We start from the raw sequence: 24,177 nt of genomic DNA, 5'->3' as shown, positions 1-24,177 counted from the left end.
AAGAGGAGCAATTTCACATGGAAATTTTGTGCTGTATGCACGTGTGCAAGGAGAAGAGGTGAACCTCAAATGCATCAATAATTGAATTGAAAAATGTCAGTTCAGGATCGTGAGCTGCTGAAGGACAGCGACAAAAAGCTGAAGTTGAGGTTCTTATGGGCCTCTGGGAACCTGTATGCAGAAAAGAATCCAAAACTTTCACAATATTTAATGTGAGTATAAATAGGCGTAGCCTCGGCTAAATTCTAAACATTAACACACACAGTTCATTGTTTTGTTTACAAATTTAAACTCGTATGATGTAAATGTATTGTGGACTAGTACATTGTGGGCCAGCCGTCCTGTCATGGGTTTACATGTACCTTGCACCGCCGAATGCCACGGATAAAGGTAAACACATTATAGCTAGCCTGGCTATGTTAATACTAGGATAGTATAGACATGCGTGACGCAGTTGAAGCTTGTGAGCTTGTGTTTACATCACGTACATGTACATACATGTACAGTATAGGCCCTACATTACCATGATGGTAAAATATGTCCAATTGGTTGATTGATCGGAGTTGCATATATGGACCTATCGATTACCCCCAGAACTGTGGGGTCTAACTTCTGCTCCTCTCCCACGAACCCCACAGAAAAAGAGCCTTTTCTGCCATAGGCTTTGCATGACGTTTGACAGGGCATGAACAGTGGTTCCATTCGAGTTGTGTACCCATAGAAATGTTGCTTCATTTCCCCCAAGAGTTTTATGTAAGGTAGGTTACATACCTTTGTTTTGAGTACCAAGACAGAAAAGGGACAAAACAATGCCGTTTTCAAAAAAAGTTGCAAATATTTCCTGATCAGTGACTGAGAGTCATGCAGTTCACATGTGTACTTGCGAAGACGAGCCACGACCAAATGGTTGACATAATGACAACGGCTGCGATCGATACACAAGACATGGAAATTGGCTACAGCCACCTTCCGTACATGTGTGTGTAATTCTTAGCCGTGCTGGTTGAAATGGCAGTTGGCTGCAACACACTGGGTTCTGGGGGTACCTATCAACATCATTGCCCTATTGCAAAGCATATGTCAACTTGGTCAGGGCGTCATTGTGTTGATCACAATGTCCTTCTTACTCAAGCCTGGGGAAGTTTACCTTGAAAAGGGGAGTTAAGTCTGAGACTTAGTGAGATTTTACAGAATTCACTGATATGGGGCTCCTCTTCAAGAGGAGCTGAGTTCCATACCGTAGTTCTATGAGGGTATGCAGCACAATCAGTCGGAAATGGGTCAAATTATGCCCGAGTCAACTCGTACCCAAGCCCACCCACAGTACGCTACGCCTGATCGTGCCAAGACAACTCTGTATTTCGGATGTCAAACAAATCAACTGTTTACCAACTCAGCAGGTGAGACAACTCGTCCAGGGGGACAACGCAACCATATACCAAGTCGTCCAGTAAGAGTTGAACTGTCGATACGAGCTGACTCGGTACAAGATAACTCGGGCACTAGTTGACTCCAGCATGAGTTGACCCAAATTTGATCAATCAACCGATCCAGTACTGTCCATTGGTTTTGTCAACGCTAACAAACCAATCTTGGCTTGACATTGTCGGCATATTTCCTTCAATGCAGAGATCCCAGTGTTCTTTTTTGTATACTGCAAAACGGCAATTTCCAAACAATATTTTTGCCAAATCCCCAAATGCTATTCTAAGGTGGTTCAGTAACCCTAATCTCATCCCCCTTCTGTGCAAACCTGGTTGAGCGTTTCCAGTCAAGGTTCATAGGTCAAAAGGTCAGGGCTTTCATCTGGGATCAAGGTAGAAGATGGTGTATGGTCTAATGTTTTTATGTGAATAAATTCCTCTGTAGTCTTGCCTTGAAACTGTTGTGGTATCGGCCCACCAGAGTAAAACAAGGGAATTTTGTTTGCCTGGCAAGCTTTACTTCTTAACCGACATCAGTGTTGTAGTTGAGTTCCATCACAAGTCATCCAGTCTTGAGCTAAGTTACAAACTATGTTACAAAAGCATTCCTTTGTCTTTGTTTAACCTGTTACTTATATGTAACTCGACTGTGACACAATCATGGACTGATTTACAAAATCAACATAAGGCAACGTTTTCAACAGTCTGTATCAGCCCCATCATTGACATTTTCCTAGCAAAAAACACCTGCAAGAGGCGACAGCCTAAACCAACAGAAAAGTACAACTCCAACTTCATACATGTAAGTAGTCTTTGTACGTGCAGTGGAACACACAGTACATGCAATTTATTTACATGTACCCGTATATTAAACCACGTACACCAGTGCCGGTCAGAATGACTTTTAATGTCACTAATAAAAACAAGTCCAGGACAGCACAGTGTATGAATTCAGTGTTCTTCCCCAAACTGACCTCGATAGTGTACATACACGAAAAGGATGTTTTAAGAAGCCTTTGTTTGAGATTCGTTTAGATTGTCTCGAGTTTTATAAGCTCAGTTGTCGTTGCAGTTGGTGGTATAGAATAATTCAGGTTTTAACTTTTCGTGACGATTGCGTAGATGCGCCTTGTCTCGTCTGACCAGGCCGGGTCATTTGTGACAACCAATTAAATCAGTCACACTGGGACTCCCTTTAACGTGATTGGCTGGTGATAGCAATTAAATCAGTCACACTGGGACTCCCTTTAACGTGATTGGCTGGTGATAGCAATTAAATCAGTCACACTGGGACTCCCTTTAACGTGATTGGCTGGTGATAGCAGTCAGCCAGCCAAAATGAAGAGATTACGACTGAGGTGCTAATCAGTCGGCACATCAAGGTTCGGCTGATTGCTATCCGACTTCCACGGCGGTTCCTTTGAAGCAAAGGCGCGGCTAGGTCCAACGGGCGTCAAATCCACACTCTAGTGCCCTCATTGTACTCGGAAAGACCAAAGAAAGCGCCAATACCTCTCAGAAGGATCAGGTGCACAGTCTTCATACCTCTTTCGTAGTCAGACAGTACATGTACCTGTGTCATGATGTGCGACCAGACAGTCGAGTCCTCCAGCCAACACTTCAAACTTGACTGTCAGTCTGATGAATTTAGCCAGACTGAGCCTGACCTCAGCTGGATCTTCAACAGCGATGATACAGCCCCTTCCATGACACGCCGGGTAGCACCACCGGCCGGCCGTCCTAGTCCCGTCTGCAATTGCAGGCACAAGTGGTGCCTTCGTGAGTGGTCATCCGCGAAGAACGCCGAGGGGAACTCCGCCTCCGGGCGTCCAACCTTGCATCTACGCGGGCTTCTCCCCCTGCGGTTCCCCGAAATCTCGTCAACCATCCAGAGCTACGTCAAGTCCAGCGTGGAGCGCAGACGGAATCAATTTCTGTCCTGGATTGACCGGTGTGACGCCTCCGTGAATGCCATCCGGCGGCACCTCCTGGACACAGTGCCTGGTCTAGCAGAAGCTGCCCCCAAACTAGGCAAGTGAAGTCTGATTTGTGTAATCAGAACTTGACCCTGTTATTAAAAACCTATTAAATCCTGCTCAAATCTTCGGTACAATTTCACTAAAGATTTATGTTGATATGACAAAAATAAGATTTGAAGTTGAAGGTTGGGGGGGGGATATTGCCAATTACATGTATTGAGATCTGCATGTGTACCGTAGTTTAGCCCACACCGAAATTGGGGTTGAACGTGAAGAGGGAAAAATACACCTAAAGGTGTAAAAGCAACTCCTGTTGTGGGATAATGCAGACTAAATGGCCGTGATTTATTGGCACCTGGACAACTTTTCGTCAGGATACTGAAGATAATACATAAAGTGTGGTATCATACGAACTTCATTAGTTTCATTGTCTACGTGTACTGGCCAAGGTCATTAGTTAATGTGTTCTTCTTGTACCGTTTTTCCTTGTTACAGCGCTGAGTACAGTGCGAGGGTGGTTGAACCAGTTGGCCGAGTACCCCTCTCCCGCTGGCTCCAAGACCGACCGCCGTCCCAAGTCACTGCGAGAGTTGCTTCAAGTCGTTAGCGAGCAGCTTAGCCAGTTGCTTGCGGCCCGCGTCCTTGTGCTGCCGACACGCCGTGTGATGAACCGCCCCGTGCGCCTGCCGCGCTTCAGGAGGTCGTCCGATCATCCCAGATGTCGCAGGCGTCTCTTTCCTCGTCTTGCTGCCCCGCTCACAACGTGAATGAGGCCTATTCATCATTGGACGTTGTAAGGAGCGGGTGGCGCTTGTCCCTCATACGGCAAAAGTGGGGAAAACAGTAAGATGATGACAAAACAAAAGATGGGGGAAGCAGGATTGGGATGAAAACTGCTTGTTTCTTTGGATGGTTGTTGTGTCTGCAAGTGTGATAGCTTTGTCTTGCCTCCCACAAATGATGCTCCATTTCTAGTGGCGACACTCATAGCATAGGAACAGCGTACTTGTCAATGCATTTCATGCACACCAAACATGGATTAAAATTAAATTTGACAAGGACCTTGTGTTTTAAATACTTGATATGCTTCAGTCAAGGAAAGTTTACACTGGAACCAGACATTAACACGTAGCAATATGGCTCAACTTCTTTGATTTGTATTTTCCGTAATATAAAATAGTTTGCGCCGTAATTCCGTCGTAAAACTGTAAAAACGTGTATACGTAATTGAAGTGTTGTATGAGTTTTATGAATTATATATTTCTCAGTCTTTGCTGTTTGCATCATGAAATGTGTCTTCATACAGATTTTTCCACAATAATTGGACAAGTGACAATTCATGGTGGTACTTGTACAATGATGTGTCGGATGGAGTGTGATGGTTTGTTGTATCTGTACAATTTCTTCGCAAGGTCACCGGTGCTAATTAACAGTAGTAATTCAGCTGAAATCGTCTTGCACGTGGCGAGCCTTGTTACGTTTTTATTCAAGCTTTTGGCGAGTTATCCTTAAATGAATTGTCATAATTCTGTGGGGCACTCTCAGTTGGGCCGTTAAAATATGCAACTTCGTGGGTCTAAATAAAGTCTGACTCCATGTACGTATGTGGCTAATGACATGTTTGTGTGTTATTTTCTCCATGTGAAGGCTGACGAAAACTCATGTTTCATGGGATATGCAATGAAAACATGGATTTTTTTATTGTATTGGGGCAGACCAAGAAAGAAGTTTCTAGAAATATGCAAATAAATGTCCTGATACATGTACATATATATAGTTACACGTACATGCAATTTTATTTTGAGACTTAAGAGTGCATGAAATTTCCAAGCTTCCATGGAATATGAATACCAAATTGGATGCATCCGAATACGTTGGCAACTAAGTATCAACACATAGAAGACGTTCGTTGCTCAAGTCAACTTAGATGGATAGCTTTTCGTAGTGTCTCAACATCTGCGTTGATGCAATATTTTTCTCCTTTTCAGATCAAAGTTTCACGGAGCGACACCATCCAACGCTAGAGTTGGTGAGTGGACTTCATAACATAAATGTGTACATGTACATGAATATCGACATCCTGGGTTGGTCAGCCTGCTCCACACATGATTTATATTCGAATTAAATCTCTCTCCCACTGCATTGGAACGGTTAAGCTCATCATGCGGCATATGCAACTCGTCGGCAATTTAGCCTCTTTTCTCCTTATATCATTACGGTTATCCCGTTTCGTCGTCACTGCCTCCCTCGAGCAGAAGCACCCCCTCATCGGTTGAAAAGAGCCACATTGATCTAGAGTGTTCATTTATAGCGATGTAACCGTAACGCGTACATTTCTTAGTCGTTCGTGAACCAGTAATTCAGTCCCGACCAAAGGAGCCTCTGTTGCTAAGAAAATTGCACCCTCTCGTGGTCCAGCTCGGGGCTCACACGTGTACTTCTTATCATGTATGTATCCTTGCATGCTTCTTAATGTGGACCTGCTGTTGGTCCAGGAATGGAGCGTTATCGGTACATGTATCAGAACAGCAGTGAGGCATTTTTGTTCATGGATATTGTGTCTTCTTAGATGGCCAAGCTGCGTCTTTGTTGTATTGCTCGCACTGCTTCAACCTCCTCCGACCGGGCAATCACTCAACCAGACTCTCCCCAAAGCTTCGCCTCTCCGGACGCATCGCTAAATCCAAGAGGAAGGCGACCGAACACGGACTGGCCAGTCTATCCCAACAAAAAGCGAGTCACCTGAAAAGATGGACGGAGAGTCGAACGAAAGTGGTATGTGCACCATGGATGTCTTAAGGTTCCCCCCCCCCCCGATTTTCCACTCGACTACTGTCCGGATTTGAATTCGAGTCCTTTTGCGCGGAAGTGAACAATAAGACGTAGGTATCGGCTCTAAGTGTGCAAGCCAACACGCGGTCAAGAGTCAACAAAGTCTTTGTTCTCGGGGCATGATTATTTCTTTGAGAATAACTAACGCATTGCTCTGTACATATTGTGTTCAGTGAATAGAAAATATTGCACAACGTGTAAAAGTTCATCAATACTGCGCAATTTGTCATCTACTGAAGTATAACGTTTGGTGTGGTTTGCAGTGCGTGAAGTGCAAGGCTTGCAGTGGCACGGCTAAGATTCCTGGCAGCAAGCGGGCCGTCCCTCCACCAAAGCAGGAGGGACGCAGGACGCTGGCTGCCAAGAGAAGACTCCAACAGGAATCACTGCAATCAAGGGGAAACAACTCACGTACACCTGTCACACCGAGACAAGACTTCTCACGGAAGCAAGCCCAACAGAGCAGGTGCGCGATTGGCCAAAGTCCTATAAAGCATGTCTTATTGGAAGCCAGAGGATGACATCTGTGATTGGGCCAGTGAGCTAAAATGTTATCTAGTATAGAGCATAAACTGCATGTACTCGGATCCCGGACTCGACTGGGGATTAAACTCTGTATTGCAAAGTTGCTTGAATTTTATTTATCTTGAGAAAGATTTCCCCATGTCTGTTTTTCTTAATCGTTGACTGATTGACTCAAAAAAAAGGATCATCTAGACGCCCTTTTCACTGCACTTAAACCGATTCCATTTCACCTGATGATCTATTAATACAGTGACGTTCCAGATTATCTCACTTTTCATTTTCTTACCGAGCTTTTCTATTAATGATTGAGACGTGTCAGAATGCTTAGAATTGATTGACGCATGTCTTTTTGTCTAAACAACAGAAAAATTCCATCCCCGTTTCTTACACCCACCTCGCAAGGGCTGAGTGCCTCAGCTGGAGCGTTGTCGACCTCCGCCAGGAAGGCGCGAAATCTCAACAAGCAGAAGCACCAGCAACTGCAACGACTTCTGGCCGGAGCCAGGCGGGAGAAAGCCGCCTCTCAGTCGCCTCTCAAGGATTTCCTCATTTCACTCTGAGGACAGTTTTGCATCAGTCTACATGTATGCCTTTTGCTCCAAAGAAAACAGTTCAACAGGTTGAAGAATTTGTTCAGGTCCAGCATTTCACTGACCTCCAGCAGTTCTGGTTAAATGTACATGTACATGAATATGCATGTCTAATCCGCAAAAGACTGAGGTTGTTTTGTAAGGTTATCCTGTATACAAAATCGCATCTTGAATAATTTCTGTCGATTGCTAAAAGGTACAACAGCCAGCAAAAAATAATTGTTTCCCCACTGAAAAGATCGTGTTTCCATTCTGTAAAGAGTGACCTCAACATTTTAAACCCAGGACTATCTCAAATAGCATCCATGCATTGGTATAGAGAGCGTTTCACCTAAAGAGTCGGTGCAGTAAGTTGAACACGAGTAACGCGGCCTGTTTACAGTTATGATTGATATTCTGTGTACTTTTACATGTTACGTTTTGATGTCAACATCAAGCAAGAGGTTGATACATGTCCATGCAATGATTCTCAGCCATCTTGTTCTACTCGTCAACCTCGAGGGACGGCGCAAACTTTGAAATCCTTTGGCGCCCAGGTTGCGTTATTAATTCCTTCGAGGGTGACGGGCGGAGCATCTGGAGGATTCTTGAAGGTGAACTCGTGGAGGAGGAGGGTGAAGAAGATGAAGAGCTCCATCCTAGCGAGATGCTCACCCAGGCAGATGCGCCGACCTGGAAAATAAAGGACACAGTGTTCAGACTGGGTTTTTTTTATATATATAAACTTTTCTCGTTTCTGACCCAGTTCGAGTCCCACCCAGTGCTAGATTCCACAGGATTACGAGAATATTTACACGGTAGAGGTACTTATTTGACATCAACCCTAAAACTGAACTCCACCTCATTATCTTCACAGGTGTCTCTAGTCTTCCAAAGTTTTGTGGAATAAGCAGCGAAGTATGTTTCAGTAAAATGGACAATAATTGTATGTACGTCTACAGATACTTGTACGTTAAAGTTACCAGACTAAACCTTCACGGCCTCCGTTCAAGAGAAAATGCACACTCGAGAGAGTAACAGAAAATTATCACCCATTGCGCGCGAAGCCAAAGCGACCGCACAGGTTTCCATTTCCAATGTTTTAATGGAAATCAATAAGGTTATGTTTATTCCGGTGCAAACAAGTTGCATGGGGTGAAGTCAGCCTCATGGACTCAGGGACGGAGTGAGATTCCTCAGGAGTTTCAGCAGAACGCATGTCAACAGACGCAGATTTGTCAGAAGGTTCACCTCTCAAGGCGAGGATCCTCAATTTTGTCTGCCTCCAGTCTTTGCCCGTAGGTTGCCTGTTCTCCGCGCCTTACGTTGGCAAGAACTTGCGCGGCGTGTGCCCGCACTGAAGCTCTTGTGACTGAAAACCTAGCTCTGGATCTACTTTGTGTTTTTGTGCAGAGTCCACATGCAGTGGATAAATACGATGTACATGTACTCACCCATCCCAAAGGGAGTCAACTCTTCACAGGTAATAACTTTTTGATTGTCGTCCAGGAACCGCTCCGGACGAAACGCCTCAGGCTCTTTCCAAATCGTAGGATCGTAGTGGCTGTGCCACAAGTTGGACAGAACTACAGTTCCCTTTGGAATGTCGTACCTGAAGTGATAACCCTAACCCTATCCACATACAGTGGATAAATACGATGTACATGTACTCACCCATCCCAAAGGGAGTCAACTCTTCACAGGTAATAACTTTTTGATTGTCGTCCAGGAACCGCTCCGGACGAAACGCCTCAGGCTCTTTCCAAATCGTAGGATCGTAGTGGCTGTGCCATAAGTTGGACAGAACTACAGTTCCCTTTGGAATGTCGTACCTGAAGTGATAGTTAAAAATAATTAAACTGTGCCCTGACTTACGTTAAAACGATTTGGATAGGAAATTGAAATGACCAGACAGAAGGCTACTTGCACCTTGTTGATAGTAATCAATCTGAGAAGTTTTTGCTTGGCGTATAATTGAAGACTTCGAGAATGGTGCGCTTCGATTGCAAGGTTTTGTGGGATGTAAACGATCCACAAAATGGTTGATTGAGATTTTGACAGGCTAAAAACTGGAAAAAAATTCCATGGTCTTTTTTGCAAAGTGGCCTTAAGTATACCATCATATGTCACCCCTTTCAGTCCTACGTATTCACTTCACGTACCCAAACAGCGTTGTATCCTCGGAAGAGATGTGAGGCACAGCCAGCGGAACGATGGTACTGATGCGTTGGATCTCACAGATAACCGCCTCAGTGTAGGGCAGGTCTGGCTTGTCAGACATCCTGGGGAATCGGTTTCGTTTAGTCACCTCATCTAACTCCTTCTGCACGTGGGCCTGTACCTGGGGGTAAGCCATCATGTAGAGCAAACTCCATCGAAGAGTTGTCGAGGTAGTCTCACTTCCAGCCACGAACAGGTCGCCAACTACCTGCCGCATGTTGTTTTCATTGAAGACTTCAGATGTGCCGCCATGTTTGGTTTCCTCTTTCTTGAACGCGTCAGTGAAATCGCGAATGTTGTCTGCGTCGAAGTCCTGGTTGTGGACGTCAACCATCAGGAAAATCTGATCGATTAGCGCCTGGGCTGCATCCCTATACTTCCGGACAAAAGGTAAGAATGTCAGTTTTGCGAAAAGCGGCGAGAATTCAATGGCGCCCCCTGCGCCAATCTGCTCGAAAACATCATCTGTGTACTGGATGAGACGTCTAAAGTTTACGTCGGTGTACTGAAACCTCTCGCCAAATACTACGGCGCAGATGACGTTGGACACAGATCGTGAAATCAGGTGTCTGGGGTCGAAGGGAGCTCCATCAACCTTCTTCCACTCGTCGATCAGGAAATTGGCCTCCGTTGCTATGTTCTCTTCAAAGCTCGACTTGCCCACACCCAACCCTCTCAGAACAGTCAAAGAAAACCTTCGTATCTCCGTCCAGATCTCGCCGGAAGATACAAAAATACCTAAGAGTGGAGAGAATGAGACATGCAAGTAAGCAGGATTGATCCAATCAGTTTGGTTGGCCTACCAGTTTTCGGTCGTGTTCAGCTGTAATTGTTTTTAACGCTCACTCTTTTTTTTATTCCGCTGTATATCATGCCATCTGTCACTGCTTGTATGAAGTTCAATTCTTGCACCAATTTTCCTCAGTTTTGTTCAACGATAGAATAAATGTTGAAAATTAGATTTCCATGAACATTTCTGGCTTGTTTCGAGCTCCAAAGTTCCCTCTTCATCATCTCATGTCACTCTCGTTCAGTTATTGCTGCGCGTCATGCGATTCTGTATTTAATTTCACTGACCGACACCAGGTCGAAGCTTCTCACTGACGTACAGTTTTGGCCTGGCACTCAGCTGGGGCTGGTTGAAGGCTTCTCTGATGGCGTCAGCTCCGTGCAGAACCACGATCAAATTTCCCGCCAAATTCACACTGACCACTTTACCGTACCTACCGAGAGAAATGCATCATGAATACGTGTACAACTTCAGCTTGAAGGACGTTGTCGCCTGAGTGGTACGCGTTTACTGTGTTGAATATGGGATGGCTATTATTTGTATCTCGATACTCAAGATTGTAATATGATTGTATTTAATTGTAATATGTAATATGGTTGTAAAATTGAGATTAGCTTCAGCCCATGCGATGAAAGGGTAGCTGCAATCAAATTGTTTTAATACAAGTCTTAAAAATGCGCTTTTGTGTCTCAGTTAACCTTATTTTCAACTTCTCTTTCACTAATTCAAAGGGTATTTTGCTGCTTTTTGGGGTTTATGCTAATGATGTTTCCATATTCCTGAGCAAAACTGTGATGTCATCACTGGAAGAAAGCTTTAATGTTACTTTGGTTTGTACACACAAAAAGTTATGCATTTTTGTAGATTTGGCTGGACTAAATTCTCTCATCTTTGCTAATTCTTTGTTGCCTGTGCATAGCAATAAGTGAACACCAATGCTTTTTTTCAGAAATGTTTTCAGTAAGTAAATTCTGGGTTTACAATTTTAATTAGACAAAAAATCCTATGCAATGAACTTTATCTTCCCTGGATGACATCACGGAAACAGCGCCCTCAGTTGTCTAGGAAAGCACGGATAATTTAAGTGTTTTTGTTTTTTCAAGTGCACCTTTCAGTGCATTTAACCAGTGGGAGTTTAAAAAGTGTTCATACAGTGAAAAAGAGTACAAAGTTGCAGAAAAATTCTGTCCACGAAAACTTAATTGCGTCTGCTCTTTTAAGGTTGAGTATGTATTGAGAGGTTATGCCACATAATGAAGGGCAATTAAGAGCTTTGTATGAGGCATTCATGAAAACATGATGAAACTAACGAAGAACAGCCTTCAACGCACCTGAGCAATGCATTTTTAAAACCTCTTCTGTCCCATTATAAGGACAAAGGCCAACAATTTACCACGGTTTACCCCCCTCTGTGAAATTGGAGCGCTCGATCTCCCCTGGAGCTATAACAGCCACTGCTTTGCAGTTTTAATCAGCGCCATATTCAGTGACAGAACCACTCACCTGTCAGCTAATTTTGAGAAGTATCTGTGTGGCTCTGCCCTTACTCTGACGAGTTGTGGTAGGTTGCCAAGCAGCGGCCATCCCCTGGGGCCAGGTGGGAGATTACGTGGTGGACGGCGAAGGAGGCGATACAGCAACAGGAACACCGCTACGCCGAGGAGCGCCGAGCGGGCGTCGAGCAAATTCATGCCAGCGAACGCTTCCATGTTCCGGTCTATGTCTCGCAAACTTGCAAGCTCTTTTATGTCGTCTAGAGTCACTCTCACTTCACACCATGTTCACACTAACAATGACTTTAAAAAGGTGGATTGCAAGCAATGCGTTCATGAAGGCCAAAGTCTGTCTATCGATCGCGGTCAAAGTTCAACCTTTAGTAGACTTAATTTCCAGTCCGCCGGAGACTTTAGGCCTAAACTCATGGATGGTTCATCGAACTTCGAAGCAAGCTGCGCGCGCTCAGTCGAACATGTAGTGCCTTTGCAATCCGGTTTGTAAGTGGGACGTCACTTCAGTTTAAACCACGCCCACTGCACACGTGCACTGCACGTAGGGTTACATGCATTGATCGCCGTTTACATGGAACCGGAAGTTAACGCGCACCTTCAGCGATTGTCCAATGAGAGCCTGCAGATCGTGGCGCAGCCGCCTTTGTGACAAAGTCACTTACGAACCGGATAGGGCCTGAAAGTAAAAGTTCACGCAGCGAGCTTCCGGAAGCCTTGAGCGGTCTGCCTATGGGGATTTACATTGGATCGTCCTATCACGTTCGATATTTTTTGGAAAAGTAATTCCTTACTGAAACCACCCCATGAAACACTCATGTTGGAATTTACCTTTGTCTTCCCCAAGTAATATTTGGGAAAAGTCACCTGGAGATGGGTTAAAAAAAACGAATTTCCTTAGCGACCTTTTCTTCCAGCGATATCGTACCTAGGTCTCCTTGTTCATACACGTTTGTTTTCATTCGCCGTGCTTTCTTGAAAACGAGATTGTAGGCTACAACCTTGCAAAGATTTACCTACCTGCAGTCGATGGGTTCAGATTTTGTTGAGTTGACATCACGCAGTTGTTGCCAGCAAAGGTTAGATAAAATATGAGAATCTTTCGTAAAAGTAGAATATTGCTTTATGTTTATGACTTATAAATTATAAAAGTTTGTAAAATATTTTTATCTGTTTTTATTGGGTTTTTATTCACAGACTACCATAAAATTTCACATTGTAAATGTTCATCTGCGTACGAGACGGCTGCATTGCACTGTTCTTCATGTATTTTATATTTTCGGAAATGATGGGTCAATACTTGGCAGGATGTTTCTCTTTTAGGTCAGGTAATTTTTCAGTTTCTGTAAGTTGATATACTAGCAAATATTTTTCAAAGCCCTTTTTCGAAGTTGGATATTTTAAGAAAAAACTGAACACAAAACTTTACAAATTCTAAACTCTTTATACACGTTATTTTTCCTATCCAAGGGTTCCGGAAGCGCGCCATTAGGGGTCAACTTTCAGGCTCTATATAAAGCCTGTACACCCCTTCGATTTGACTGTTGCATGCTGATTAGACAAATAAGATCTTCTAGTTATTTTCCATTCAGTAAAACGTTTTGGTAAACCAATAAAGGTAGCTTTAGCGTTACCTTTTTGTTTTTGTTGTTGCTTTTTTTGGCTGTGCGTGAATTTAAGAGGGATGTTGGGATTTCTTTATAATCTAGGCTCTCTATCCATCCATTTTCGAAGCAGTTTATGGCTTCTGCAAAGAAGGATGCGTGTTGTGTTAACCGAGGGACATAGCATGCACGTAGTGTACCACACGCCATAGGCCTAACAATGTTCTGACCTGCACTTCGTGCAGAAGCACAGACCAAAAACTCTCATGGTCGAAAGAAGACAAGAGGGTGCTTCAAACATTACCTGTTTCAAAGACTTTACTTTTTATTGTTTTCTTCAAAGGGATTCATCCCTATTTGTCGGCATGTATTTCTAAAGCTTAGTTTTCTGTGATTATTTTGACTTTATCTGTATATTCAGATTTTTTTCAAAACAAAATTGAACCCTACAATGTACATTTTATGGAAATGCGAGTTGAACGCGTAGGTTTTCATTTGTCAGGATTTTTCAGGATTATAATTATCAAATAGGACGATGTAGCTGAAACCTATAACTTTCTTTTCCAAAAAAATTGTTGGAAAGAGCTTTGTAGAATAAAGCGTCCCACTGACACACAGGCTACATTATACCTGATACTTCTTTACAGAGAACCTAGACAAAGTTTCTCCTTAAAATGAGTAAAATGAATACGCATAAAAGCATAAAAAATTGGCAGAATGGCATTCGGGCAGCATTATCCGCACAATTTACGACGCAATTTGTTGGCTAACACGGACGTATATAAAACAAAACCTGGACTTGCAACGCCTTTGTATGAAATAGAAGCCAACCAGCGACCATTTTACCGAGCTGAATACAAATGCGCGGGTCGGCTCGCTTCTATTGACGTTAGGAAGAACAAAGGCGGGCATTGCCGGGAAAGCTTTGTATTCGGCTCGGTAAAATGGCCACGAGTGCATTCAATGATCTCTATAAGCTGATTAAGGGCATTGTGAGTCCAGATTTTTTTTTATATACGTCCGTGGTGGCTAACCATTAGGCCTACGCATTTTTGCCTAGAGGCTGACATTTTAATCTACTGCTCTTTAAATTGCCATGAGAATTGTCGTGGTCTCCGAGAGCGTTTCTGCTGGAGGGCGGTTAAAAATGATTCATGAATAATAAAAGATTATTTGATCGTTGTTAATTGTCGCGATGGATATTTCTGAAGTCGTCCCTTGAAACTGAATGGCCTGTCATTCATCTATCAGAATTTTGACAAAACTTTCATTTGGTAACATTTCTCTTATATTCATGGATGCCGCAAATAGATTCTTGGTGATTTCTAGCCATGCATGAGTTTACGTATTAGGCTCGTGGGATGACGCAAACTTTGAACTTCTTTGGCGCCCAAGTTACCGTGTCGATTCCGTCGAACGTGACGGGCGGAGCATCTGGAGGATTCTTGAAGGTGAACTCGTGGAGGAGGAGGGTGAAGAAGATGAAGAGCTCCATCCTAGCGAGATGCTCACCCAGGCAGATGCGCCGACCTGGAAGATCAATTGATTGAATGGAAATACATGAAGCACTCAGACTTTTTGGTTGAAAACCCACAAGAAAATATTGAGCCTCAAGGATTCGAGGTACGTGGGATTCCTCGGAGCTCGTATCAACGGGCACAGTCCTGTTTAGTCAGGTCAAGTCACTTGAGGAGGATCCTCCCCTAGCTTCTCCCAAAAGGAGCCAGTGCTTCGCGCTATGATCATACACGCTATTGCCTCAGTATTGTAGTTAACACCCATCTTGTATAGCTGGTAGGCCTAGGCCTATAAAGTTCCCGCACGGAGTCCACACATGTACTTGCCTATTCCGAAGGGAGTCAGCTCTTCACACTTTATTAACTTTTTCTCGTTCTCCAGGAATCGCTCCGGACGGAATGTCTCGGGCTCTCTCCAAATCTTAGGATCGTAGTGGCAGTGCCACAGGTTGGACAGAACTACGGTTCCTTTTGGAATATCGTACCTATGTAAAGAGGTTCAAAAATGATACTTGCTTTGAAACGAAATCAATTAAGATTTGAAAAGCATTACAATGAGCGTCATTTGCGACTTGTAGACTAGAACCGGAAACCATCTGAAATTTTTGCTTTGCATGACTTGTACATGTTACTATATTCTTCAGGCGACTGGTGTGCATCGACTGCAAACTGGATTCAAGGATTCGTTCCTCCATGCTGAATTTAAACAGCACAGAAGATAGTGAGAGAATACACGTTTCTCGTGTCGACAGGCTTCATGTTTCTCGTGATACCACAATGATACTGATATTGTCGTTGGTTTTCATATTACTTTGTGGACCGCTCGTGCACTTCAAAATGTTTTTCAGAATGACAAAGGTCATCTTTCCTGCCGTGCACCATTGTGTGCCGCTCCCTGTCATGGGCCTAGGTGAAATACATTTGTACAAATACACATTAAGTAGTTGAAATACAGGTATACCCCAAAAGGGTCGTATCCTCTGAGCAAAAGTGGGGCACTGACAGCGGTACGATGGTACTGATGCGTTGGATCTCACAGATAACCGCCTCAGTGTAGGGCAGGTCCGGCTTGTCAGAAATCCTGGGGAATCGATTTCGTCCAGTCACGTCGTCTAACTCCTTCTGCACGCGGGCCTGTACCTCGGGGTATGCCATCATGTAAAGTATACTCCAGTGAAGGGTAGTCGTGGTGGTCTCGGTTCCGGCACCGAAAAGGTCGGCCACCACTCGCTTCATGTTATCTCTGCTGAAGACGTCGGACGTGCCGCCATGTTTGTTTTCCTCTTGCAAGAACGCGTCGGTGAAATCGCGTATGTTGTCTGCATCGAAGTCTTGGTTATGTGTGTCAACCATCCGGCAAATCTGATCGATTAGCGCCTGGGCTGCATCTTTGTACTTTCGGACAAAAGGTAAGAATGTCAGTTTAGCGAAAAGCGGCGTGAATTCGACAACGCCGCCAGCACCTATCTGTTCAAAGACATCGTCGGAATACTAGATGAGATATCTAAAATTCACGTCGGTGTATTGAAACCTTTCTCCAAATACTACGGCGCAGATCACGTTGGATATGGACTGTGAAATCATGTGTTTGGGATCGAGGGGCGCTCCCTTAACCTTCTTCCACTCGTCAATCAGGAAAAGGGCCTCCGTTGCTATGTTTTCCTCGAAGCTCGACTTCCCCATGCCAAACCCCCTCAAAACTTTCAAGCAGAGCCTCCTTAATTCCGTCCAGATCGCGCCGGAGGAAATAAAAATACCTGAAAGTAGGATGAAGAATTGTTGAGTTCCAAGAATACATATTGGTTAAATAATTCTACGAGAACACTTACTGTACTCTTGGTTGAAATAGGGGATGGTATCACCGGAAAATGTAACCAGTGAATGGTTATTTTTGTTTGCAGTTTCTGCAGACACACGACCCTGTGTTCTACTTGCGTCAAGGCCTATCCAAACTTCTATTTCTCCTGCCAGTGAGGCCTCGGAACAGTAAACTCTTTCATTCTTGCGAATCTTTAATGCTTTACTATTTGATCTTAATTAAATATGTAATTCCCCTCACCGACACCAGGTCGAAGCTTCTCGCTTACGTACAGTCTTGGCCTGGCACTCAGCTGGGGCTGGTTGAAGGCTTCTCTGATCACGTCGGCTCCATGCAGAACCACGATCAAATTTCCCGCCAAATTCACACTGATTACATTACCGTATCTGCCAAGAGAAACGCACGTATAGCTTTAGTCTTTGGCATAGTTCGGCCTGCGTGTAAGACCGATTTGCAATTATGTGCACTATTTATGCTCAGGTTGGTTTGAATTATCACATTCGTCGAGGCTAGGCCAGTTTAGTTAAGGCTCAGTACTGTCTCACTGGAAGAGTAAGCCCACAGAAATTGAAGGGAAAATATCTCATTTGCTGTTTGCTCTCTTTAAAACCGTAGCTGTCGCTTCATAGTTTAAGGTGTTGTTGAGTGAAACAACTGACACGCTGTTATACCACCACTCACCTGGCTGCTAAATTTGAGAAATATCTGTGTGGCTCTGCCCTCATTCTAGCGAGCTGCGGTAGGTTGCCTAACACCGGCCATCCCTTAGGGCCAGGCGGGAGATTGCGAGAAGGATGACGGCGAAGGAGCCAATACAGTACGAGAAACACCGCAACACCGAGGAGCGTCGAGCGGGCGTCCAGCGGATTCAAGTCGGTGAACGATTCCATCTTACCGTAAACGTCCCTGGACTGGTACGCTATATGTAACTCGTTTCCACCGTCACTGTCACAATGAACTGCAATGCATTTTTAGGGCTAAGCCCATTGTGTTAATTGTGGGGCTCAGAAATGATCCCAGTCCACCGTAAGCTTTTAGGCTTAAAAGCTAAACCCTTTTAGTTTACCAAAGGAGTTTGGATGGTTCAATGAACTTTGCAGTCCACAAGAGCGTAATCATGTTTTGCCCTTGGTAATGGACTGTGCGCCTGTTTGTTTAAGCTGTTGTTGAGACAGTAAGATCTTCCGGTTATCTCCATCCAGTAAAAATTAACTTGGTAGACAAAAACTTTGCTATGTCATTTGTTGACCGTGCAAGAATTGTAACTCCTGTCACTTTATCCGCTCTGTAAGAGTTTGAAATAATGTTATTCTTTGTTGTTGTGGCAGATGTAGGCTTCTGCAAGGAAGGATGGATTGATGATCATCCGAGCCAGGGGCACGGTGGGCAGGTCATATTCCGGAAGCCTTCACAAGTTTGCTTCCCTGCTCTGAAAGAAAACCCTGCCCCAATCACATGACCACTGTATAGATAGAGGGCACTTAAACATTACCTGTATGAAAAGAGTTTGCTTTTGTTCAAAGCAAGTCTTTCCAAAACCGATAGGTGTGCTTTTCAAACACTTTTAAACTTCAAATTTACCAAATACAAAATGAACTCTTTAACGAAAGTGCAAGTTGATGCGTGGTTGTATTCATCTTTGAAGATAGCGAAGTCGTATTGTTTTACCTGTTTTACTGAAAATCCTACTTTTATCTCCTTCAAGATAAATTAGAAGGCGCCGTGCAAAAGACATAAGACTGGCAGACGGGATGGATGATATTAGATCTCTTATTGGACAATCTAGTCATTTCTGGAACCTATCATAAGAAGAATCTGACGAACTGTACAATTTTCTCCCGCTCTTCAAATCACCATGACAACTAGTGCTGGATCGGGGCGGGTTTCTGGTGGAAGTCGATTAAAGCTTTGACATGTACAACTCTAAGCATTGGGTATAATTTTACATAATGATAATCTTTGTTAAATGGTTGTTTAATCTATTGTTATTTTCTGCCTCGATTGAGATTCTTACACGAAAGATCGACAAAATGAGTGACTTTTTTTTTCAATCGAAATATCGATAAATTTCCAATAACGTCACTTTCATTGGCGTGGAATGGCGCAAGCTTTGAAATTCTTGGGCGCCCAAGTGGCGGCGTTGACACCTTCCAACGTGACAGGCGGAGCATTTGGGGGATTCTTGAAGGTGAACTTGTGGAGGAAGAGGGTGAAGAAGATGAAGAGCTCCATCCTGGCGAGATGCTCACCCAGGCAGATGCGCCGACCTGGAAGATGAATCGAGAGAAGAGGTCACTGAAAACGTATTATTCCGAAGCCGACAATGTGTCAAACAGAGACAGACACGTCGTGAGAAGTTGCAACTCCGGTTTACTTGCCTATTCCGAAAGTAGTCAGCTCTTCGCGGCTCCTCAACTTGCCTTTGGCATCCAGGAAGCGCTCCGGACGGAACGTCTGAGGGTCTTTCCACACCGCAGGGTCGAAGTGATTGTGCCACAGATTGGAAAGGACAAGAGACCCCTTCGGAATGGTGAACCTGAATTTGGATAAAATTGTATTCCGTGCAGGTTAAAGAACGTGTGAAATTGAAGTAAAGGAGAGCCCGAGGAGCCAGTGTGTATTTGTTATTCACTCGTTTTGTGCAGCATTTTTTTTGTCATGGAAGAATTTGAATGCCTGGAGTCGCAAGATAACCTCCCTCAACCCCCAGACCTTCCGGCAAAACCACACCGAACCCAAAATCTAAACCAAAACAAATATCCCCATCACAAGTTCAAAACAGAAAACTTATATTATATATAAATCCGACTTCTGCCCTAGCACATTCATTCCATATTAATTTTCGTTACAATGCAGAAGTTGTTTGGTTTTTACCCTTGAAATGTAATGTCTTCCGTGCTGTAGTGAGGCACAGCCAGCGGAACGATGGTACTGATGCGTTGGATCTCACAGATAACCGCCTCAGTGTAGGGCAGGTCTGGCTTGTCAGACATCCTGGGGAATCGATTTCGTCCAGTCACGTCGTCTAACTCCTTCTGCACGCGGGCCTGTACTTCAGGGTAAGCCATCATGTAGAGTATACTCCATCGAAGAGTAGTCGCGGTAGTCTCGCTTCCAGCTATGAAGAGGTCGCCGACCACTTTCCTCATGTTATCTTTTTGGAAGACCTTGGACTCGCCTCCGGCCGTCTCCTTCGTCTCCTTGTGCTTCAGGAAAGTGTCGATGAGATCGCGAAGGTTGTCAGGGTCGTAGTCCCAGCCGTGCTCGTCTATCAACATGCTAACCTGTTGGTTGAATCGTCTGACTGTCTCCACGTAGCGTTTGATGCTCGGGAAGAAGGTGAGTCTCGCGAGAAATGACGAAAATTCAATTGCACCCCCTGCTCCAACTTGATCCATGACGTCATCTGAGTATTGGAGAAGATTTTCCAACATCTTATCCATGTAGTGGAACCTCTTGCCTACAACCACGGAGCAGATAACGTTGGACACGGAACAGGCTATCAGATGCCTTGGGTCGAAAGGAGCTCCGTCTATCTTCTTCCATTCCTCGATGAGGAACTTTGCTTCCATCGCTATGTTCTCCTCAAAGTTCGACTTACCCACGCCAAAACCTCTCAAAACCGTCAAGGAAAATCTCCTTATCTCGGTCCAGTTCTCGCCGGACGAGCCTATGATACCTGCAAAAGCGTAAACGGACTCGAAATGAAGTCAATCGCCGTTTGGATGACCGTTCTTGCTGCTCAATTCTCAGCAAAAAATTAATGTCCAGAACCTTGCTTAGAGGAAGTTAAAGTTTCTTTCCCTATTATGAGAGCTTACCTACACCTTGGCGGAGGTTCTCACTGACGTAGAATGGGGGTCTGGCGGTGAGTTGGTGTAGATTGAAGGCTGCCTTGATTGTGTCGTGTCCATGTAGAACTATCAAAACAGTTCCCGCCAAATCCAAGCTGATGATGTTTCCATACCTGTATAATAAATATACATGTAGTATATATACAGTGATATTGCGGGAACACCTGCTTCACATGGAAGAAATCAGCTTTACATGATGACGGGACAAACTCCTGTTTGACAATATGTTTGCAGTCGAATAAAATAATGTTTTACAGCTGTGTCTGCAAGCATGACACCTGGACATACTTTTTAGCCAGTTTGGAGAACACCACGTGTGGATCTTCACCGGTGGAGGCAAGCTGCGGTAGATAGCCAAGCAGCGGCCATCCCCTGGGGCCAGGCGGGAGATTACGCGTTGCACGGCGGCCAAGGAGGCGATATATCACCAGAAACACCGCAACACCGAGGAGCACCGAGCGGGTGTCGAGAAAATTCAAGCTGGTAAACGAATCCATCTTGTCAGTTCTGTCTGCTACGGAGCCGCACAGAGTGCGATGAACTCGACCTTTACAATGATCTCAAAGCTAGGACTATTCCACATGGTTCAAATGTGAAGTATGACCGATATGTCACCTGGGTAGTAGTCATGAGGTCGGAATTCAAAGTCCACTAGTTTGGTATTGCATGTTACACTTACATTACGCACTTTGAAGTGGCGATTAAAAAATACATCCTCGAAATTCACATCTGTATCCCTTTCGTTTTTGTTTCCAATCTTCGTATTACCACCTCTTTCAGGGTGGGGCTTTGGGGTTTCTTCCTTTGCTAATTTCTCTATTCGTGAGCTTTTTAGGGACGCCATGTCAGGTAGAAACTTTTGTCTTCAGACTTCAACTCAAATATCGCGAGAATTTTTTCCAATCGAGAAATTAATTTCGACCTTCAAGACAAAGTGCAGTAATGAAACAAATTATGCTTCAATGAGATGTTTTAAAGGTTCGGGTTAAGGTTCGTATAAATGTCTTTTTAGGATATTGTGTAGGCTTTGCAGAAAAAAGAATTATCTGGACAACCTAGTTTTCATCGTCCAAAGATTGTTTACACTGAAGTTATATTTCCTACAGATTCCTACATTTTAGTCTGCCACCTTTGACTGCCAGCCTTATCCACAAATACACGGCTTGGGAAGTTAACATCCATCACAGAAAAGAGGGGACCTCGGCGAACAGACATCAATCGTGACGCTGCCATGTTTGTCTTGTTCCATGTAGACCCATTTGAAATAGTAATACAACTTCACATGTTGATAAAAGGGAGCAGACTACTTTTCCTTCCAGCCTCGGTATGGTTACATTGCTTGAATGTCAAAAAAGCAAGATGGCTGCCCAATTATACAGGTCTATGGTTGGAGAGGTGACACAGAGCCCATAGGTAGTCTTTAAGTAGAAACTGAAATTTAAAATAAAACGAAAGGAAAATTGTAAGATCAAAAGTGCATTTAAGATCATTTAAAGTTAATTTTTAGGTTCATATCACCGCCTGCCCCGAGTCTTATATTTTACAATTCTTTTTTTTTCTTTCTCTCCAGAACAAAAAAATCAGAAAGAAATCGTGAAATCGAAAAGAAAATTGTCCCAGTGGTCTTAATTTTTAATTTCCAGCAAAACAACAAGGCCATTATCTTCCTGGGCGTCACCAGGCGGCGTAATTTCTACTGGATTTTGCGCTGTTATCTCTGGGCGTGTATTAGTGTAGTGCAACCTTAACGACACTTACTGCACTGCCAAAAAAACCTCAGCTCGCTGACAAACAACTCTCATCGCGCAGTGAAACAACTCTCGTTGCGCAGTGAAACAACTCTCATCGCACAGTGAAACAACTCTCCTGCGCATTGAAACAACTCTTATCACGCAGTGAAATAACTCTCATCGCGCAGTGAAACAACTCTCCTGCGCATTGAAACAACTCTTATCACGCAGTGAAATAACTCTCATCGCGCAGTGAAACAACTCTCGTTGCGCAGTGAAACAACTCTCATCGCACAGTGAAACAACTCTCCTGCGCATTGAAACAACTCTTATCACGCAGTGAAATAACTCTCATCGCACAGTGAAACAACTCTCACTGTGCTGTGAAACAACTCTCATCACGCAGTGAAATAACTCTCATCGCGCAGTGAAACAACTCTCGTTGCGCAGTGAAACAACTCTCGTTGCGCAGTGAAACAACTCTCACTGTGCTGTGAAACAACTCTCCTGCGCATTGAAACAACTCTCATCACGCAGTGAAACAACTCTCATCGCGCAGTGAAACAACTCTCATCGCGCAGTGAAACAACTCTCCTGCGCATTGAAACAACTCTCATCACGCAGTGAAACAACTCTCGTCTCGCAGTGAAACAACTCTCATCGCGCAGTGAAACAACTCTCCTGCGCATTGAAACAACTCTCATCACGCAGTGAAACAACTCTCCTGCGCATTGAAACAACTCTCATCGCGCAGTGAAACTACTCTCATCGCGCAGTGAAACAACTCTCATCGCGCAGTGAAACAACTCTCCTGCGCATTGAAACAACTCTCATCGCGCAGTGAAACAACTCTCCTGCGCATTGAAACAACTCTCATCGCGCAGTGAAACAACTCTCCTGCGCATTGAAACAACTCTCATCGCGCAGTGAAACAACTCTCCTGCGCATTGAAACAACTCTCATCGCGCAGTGAAACAACTCTCATCGCGCAGTGAAACAACTCTCATCGCGTAGTGAAACAACTCTCATCGCGCAGTGAAACAACTCTCATCGCGCAGTGAAACAACTCTCATCGCGCAGTGAAACAACTCTCCTGCGCATTGAAACAACTCTCATCGCGCAGTGAAACAACTCTCATCGCACAGTGAAACAACTCTCCTGCGCATTGAAATAACTCTCATCGCGCAGTGAAACAACTCTCATCGCACAGTGAAACAACTCTCCTGCGCATTGAAATAACTCTCATCGCGCATTGAAATAACTCTCATCGCGCAGTGAAACAACTCTCCTGCGCATTGAAATAACTCTCATCGCGCATTGAAACAACTCTCATCGCGCAGTGAAACAACTCTCCTGCGCAGTGAAACAACTCTCATCGCGCAGTGAAACAACTCTCACTGTGCTGTGAAACAACTCTCATCGCGCAGTGCATGCAGTGACTCTCACCGAGCAGTGTAATGTGGCAACACCATACTTTTAGAGCAAATGTGTATTCAGAGTAAAAAAAAAAAAATCAAGGGCGAAAGCTTTGCAAATTACAGTTTAGGCGCCCTTATCAAATAAAGTAACGTCAGTGCTTGTGCGTACACGAAAGTTGTCCCGTGACTTGCGATGACCAACCACTGTTTACCTTGATACATTTTCCATGTGCGATCTCAATTAGGTGCGGTGACGTCAGAATCGCGAACTTGACCCGCCCGGCTTGCGTGTAGTGTACGTTGCACAGTAGGGAGAGTAAGCGAGCTGTGTTATTGTGGATCATCAACCATGCATGAAGACTTTTTTATCAGACTAATCAGGTTGTTTTTG

At 44.2% G+C, this 24,177-nt stretch overlaps 4 protein-coding genes, 1 long non-coding RNA gene and 1 pseudogene across 7 annotated transcripts; 3 read left to right on the top strand and 3 right to left on the bottom strand.

Moving 5' to 3' along the window:
* Nucleotides 1-7: 7 nt before the first annotated feature.
* LOC147798716 (uncharacterized) lies at nt 8-8,278 on the top strand. Its single transcript, XM_087137586.1, has 5 exons — nt 8-212; nt 5,392-5,432; nt 5,973-6,178; nt 6,499-6,701; nt 7,125-8,278. The coding sequence occupies exons 1-5, from the start codon at nt 94-96 to the stop codon at nt 7,318-7,320; spliced, it is 765 nt and encodes a 254-aa protein (XP_086993712.1). The 5' UTR covers nt 8-93; the 3' UTR covers nt 7,321-8,278.
* Nucleotides 235-5,290, top strand: LOC110974716 (uncharacterized). Its single transcript, XM_087137589.1, has one exon. It carries the CDS (start codon nt 3,005-3,007, stop codon nt 3,461-3,463), a length of 459 nt encoding a protein of 152 aa, XP_086993715.1. The 5' UTR covers nt 235-3,004; the 3' UTR covers nt 3,464-5,290.
* LOC110974714 (cytochrome P450 2J6-like) lies at nt 6,842-12,048 on the bottom strand. Of its 2 annotated transcripts, none has more exons than XM_087137577.1 (5): nt 11,843-12,048; nt 10,627-10,772; nt 9,492-10,287; nt 9,004-9,161; nt 6,842-8,022 (listed from the first exon to the last, which is right to left on the bottom strand). In XM_087137577.1, exons 1-5 carry the CDS (start codon nt 12,046-12,048, stop codon nt 7,841-7,843), a joined length of 1,488 nt encoding a protein of 495 aa, XP_086993703.1. In that variant the 3' UTR covers nt 6,842-7,840. The 2 variants fall into 2 exon arrangements, with proteins under 2 accessions (XP_086993703.1, XP_022082207.2); XM_022226515.2 differs by lacking the exon at nt 9,004-9,161 and adding an exon at nt 8,784-8,941.
* Nucleotides 12,049-13,748: 1,700 nt separating this feature from the next.
* Nucleotides 13,749-17,677, bottom strand: LOC110974713 (cytochrome P450 2J6-like; annotated as a pseudogene). The gene is made up of 5 exons (XR_015425529.1): nt 17,466-17,677; nt 17,025-17,170; nt 15,927-16,722; nt 15,293-15,450; nt 13,749-14,978 (listed from the first exon to the last, which is right to left on the bottom strand). The product of XR_015425529.1 is annotated as a cytochrome P450 2J6-like (transcript).
* LOC147798715 (uncharacterized) lies at nt 16,243-18,711 on the top strand. Its single transcript, XR_015425536.1, has 2 exons — nt 16,243-16,374; nt 17,515-18,711. It is a non-coding gene; the product is annotated as an uncharacterized LOC147798715 (long non-coding RNA).
* Nucleotides 18,712-18,843: 132 nt separating this feature from the next.
* On the bottom strand, nt 18,844-21,744 carry LOC110974712 (cytochrome P450 2J4-like). Its single transcript, XM_087137576.1, has 5 exons — nt 20,927-21,744; nt 20,606-20,751; nt 19,659-20,463; nt 19,163-19,320; nt 18,844-19,051 (listed from the first exon to the last, which is right to left on the bottom strand). Exons 1-5 carry the CDS (start codon nt 21,133-21,135, stop codon nt 18,870-18,872), a joined length of 1,500 nt encoding a protein of 499 aa, XP_086993702.1. The 5' UTR covers nt 21,136-21,744; the 3' UTR covers nt 18,844-18,869.
* Between the last annotated feature and the right edge of the window lie 2,433 nt (nt 21,745-24,177).

This window comes from Acanthaster planci, linkage group LG06 (assembly GCF_054643075.1).
Source record: "Acanthaster planci isolate LZ-2023a linkage group LG06, COTS_SCS, whole genome shotgun sequence".
Classification (NCBI taxonomy): domain Eukaryota; kingdom Metazoa; phylum Echinodermata; class Asteroidea; order Valvatida; family Acanthasteridae; genus Acanthaster; species Acanthaster planci.
The sequence above is the reverse complement of the archived record's forward strand: the minus strand, read 5'-3'. Positions and strand labels throughout refer to the sequence as shown.

Excerpts from the sequence above, each read along its gene's own strand:
- LOC110974712 (XM_087137576.1), bottom strand. The coding sequence starts at position 21,135 with ATGGATTCGTTTACCAGCTTGAATTTTCTCGACACCCGCTCGGTGCTC. Across the intron at positions 20,464-20,605 it reads GAACCTCCGCCAAGGTGTAG|GTATCATAGGCTCGTCCGGC; the intron begins GTAAGCTCTCAT and ends ACGCTTTTGCAG. Across the intron at positions 19,321-19,658 it reads GAAGACATTACATTTCAAGG|GTTCACCATTCCGAAGGGGT; the intron begins GTAAAAACCAAA and ends ATCCAAATTCAG.
- LOC147798716 (XM_087137586.1), top strand. The coding sequence starts at position 94 with ATGTCAGTTCAGGATCGTGAGCTGCTGAAGGACAGCGACAAAAAGCTG. Across the intron at positions 6,179-6,498 it reads CGGAGAGTCGAACGAAAGTG|TGCGTGAAGTGCAAGGCTTG; the intron begins GTATGTGCACCA and ends TGTGGTTTGCAG. Across the intron at positions 6,702-7,124 it reads AAGCAAGCCCAACAGAGCAG|AAAAATTCCATCCCCGTTTC; the intron begins GTGCGCGATTGG and ends TCTAAACAACAG.
- LOC110974714 (XM_087137577.1), bottom strand. The coding sequence starts at position 12,048 with ATGGAAGCGTTCGCTGGCATGAATTTGCTCGACGCCCGCTCGGCGCTC. Across the intron at positions 9,162-9,491 it reads GAGGATACAACGCTGTTTGG|GTACGACATTCCAAAGGGAA; the intron begins GTACGTGAAGTG and ends CTATCACTTCAG. Across the intron at positions 8,023-9,003 it reads GTTGACTCCCTTTGGGATGG|GTCGGCGCATCTGCCTGGGT; the intron begins GTGAGTACATGT and ends TTTATTTTCCAG.
- LOC110974716 (XM_087137589.1), top strand. The coding sequence starts at position 3,005 with ATGATGTGCGACCAGACAGTCGAGTCCTCCAGCCAACACTTCAAACTT.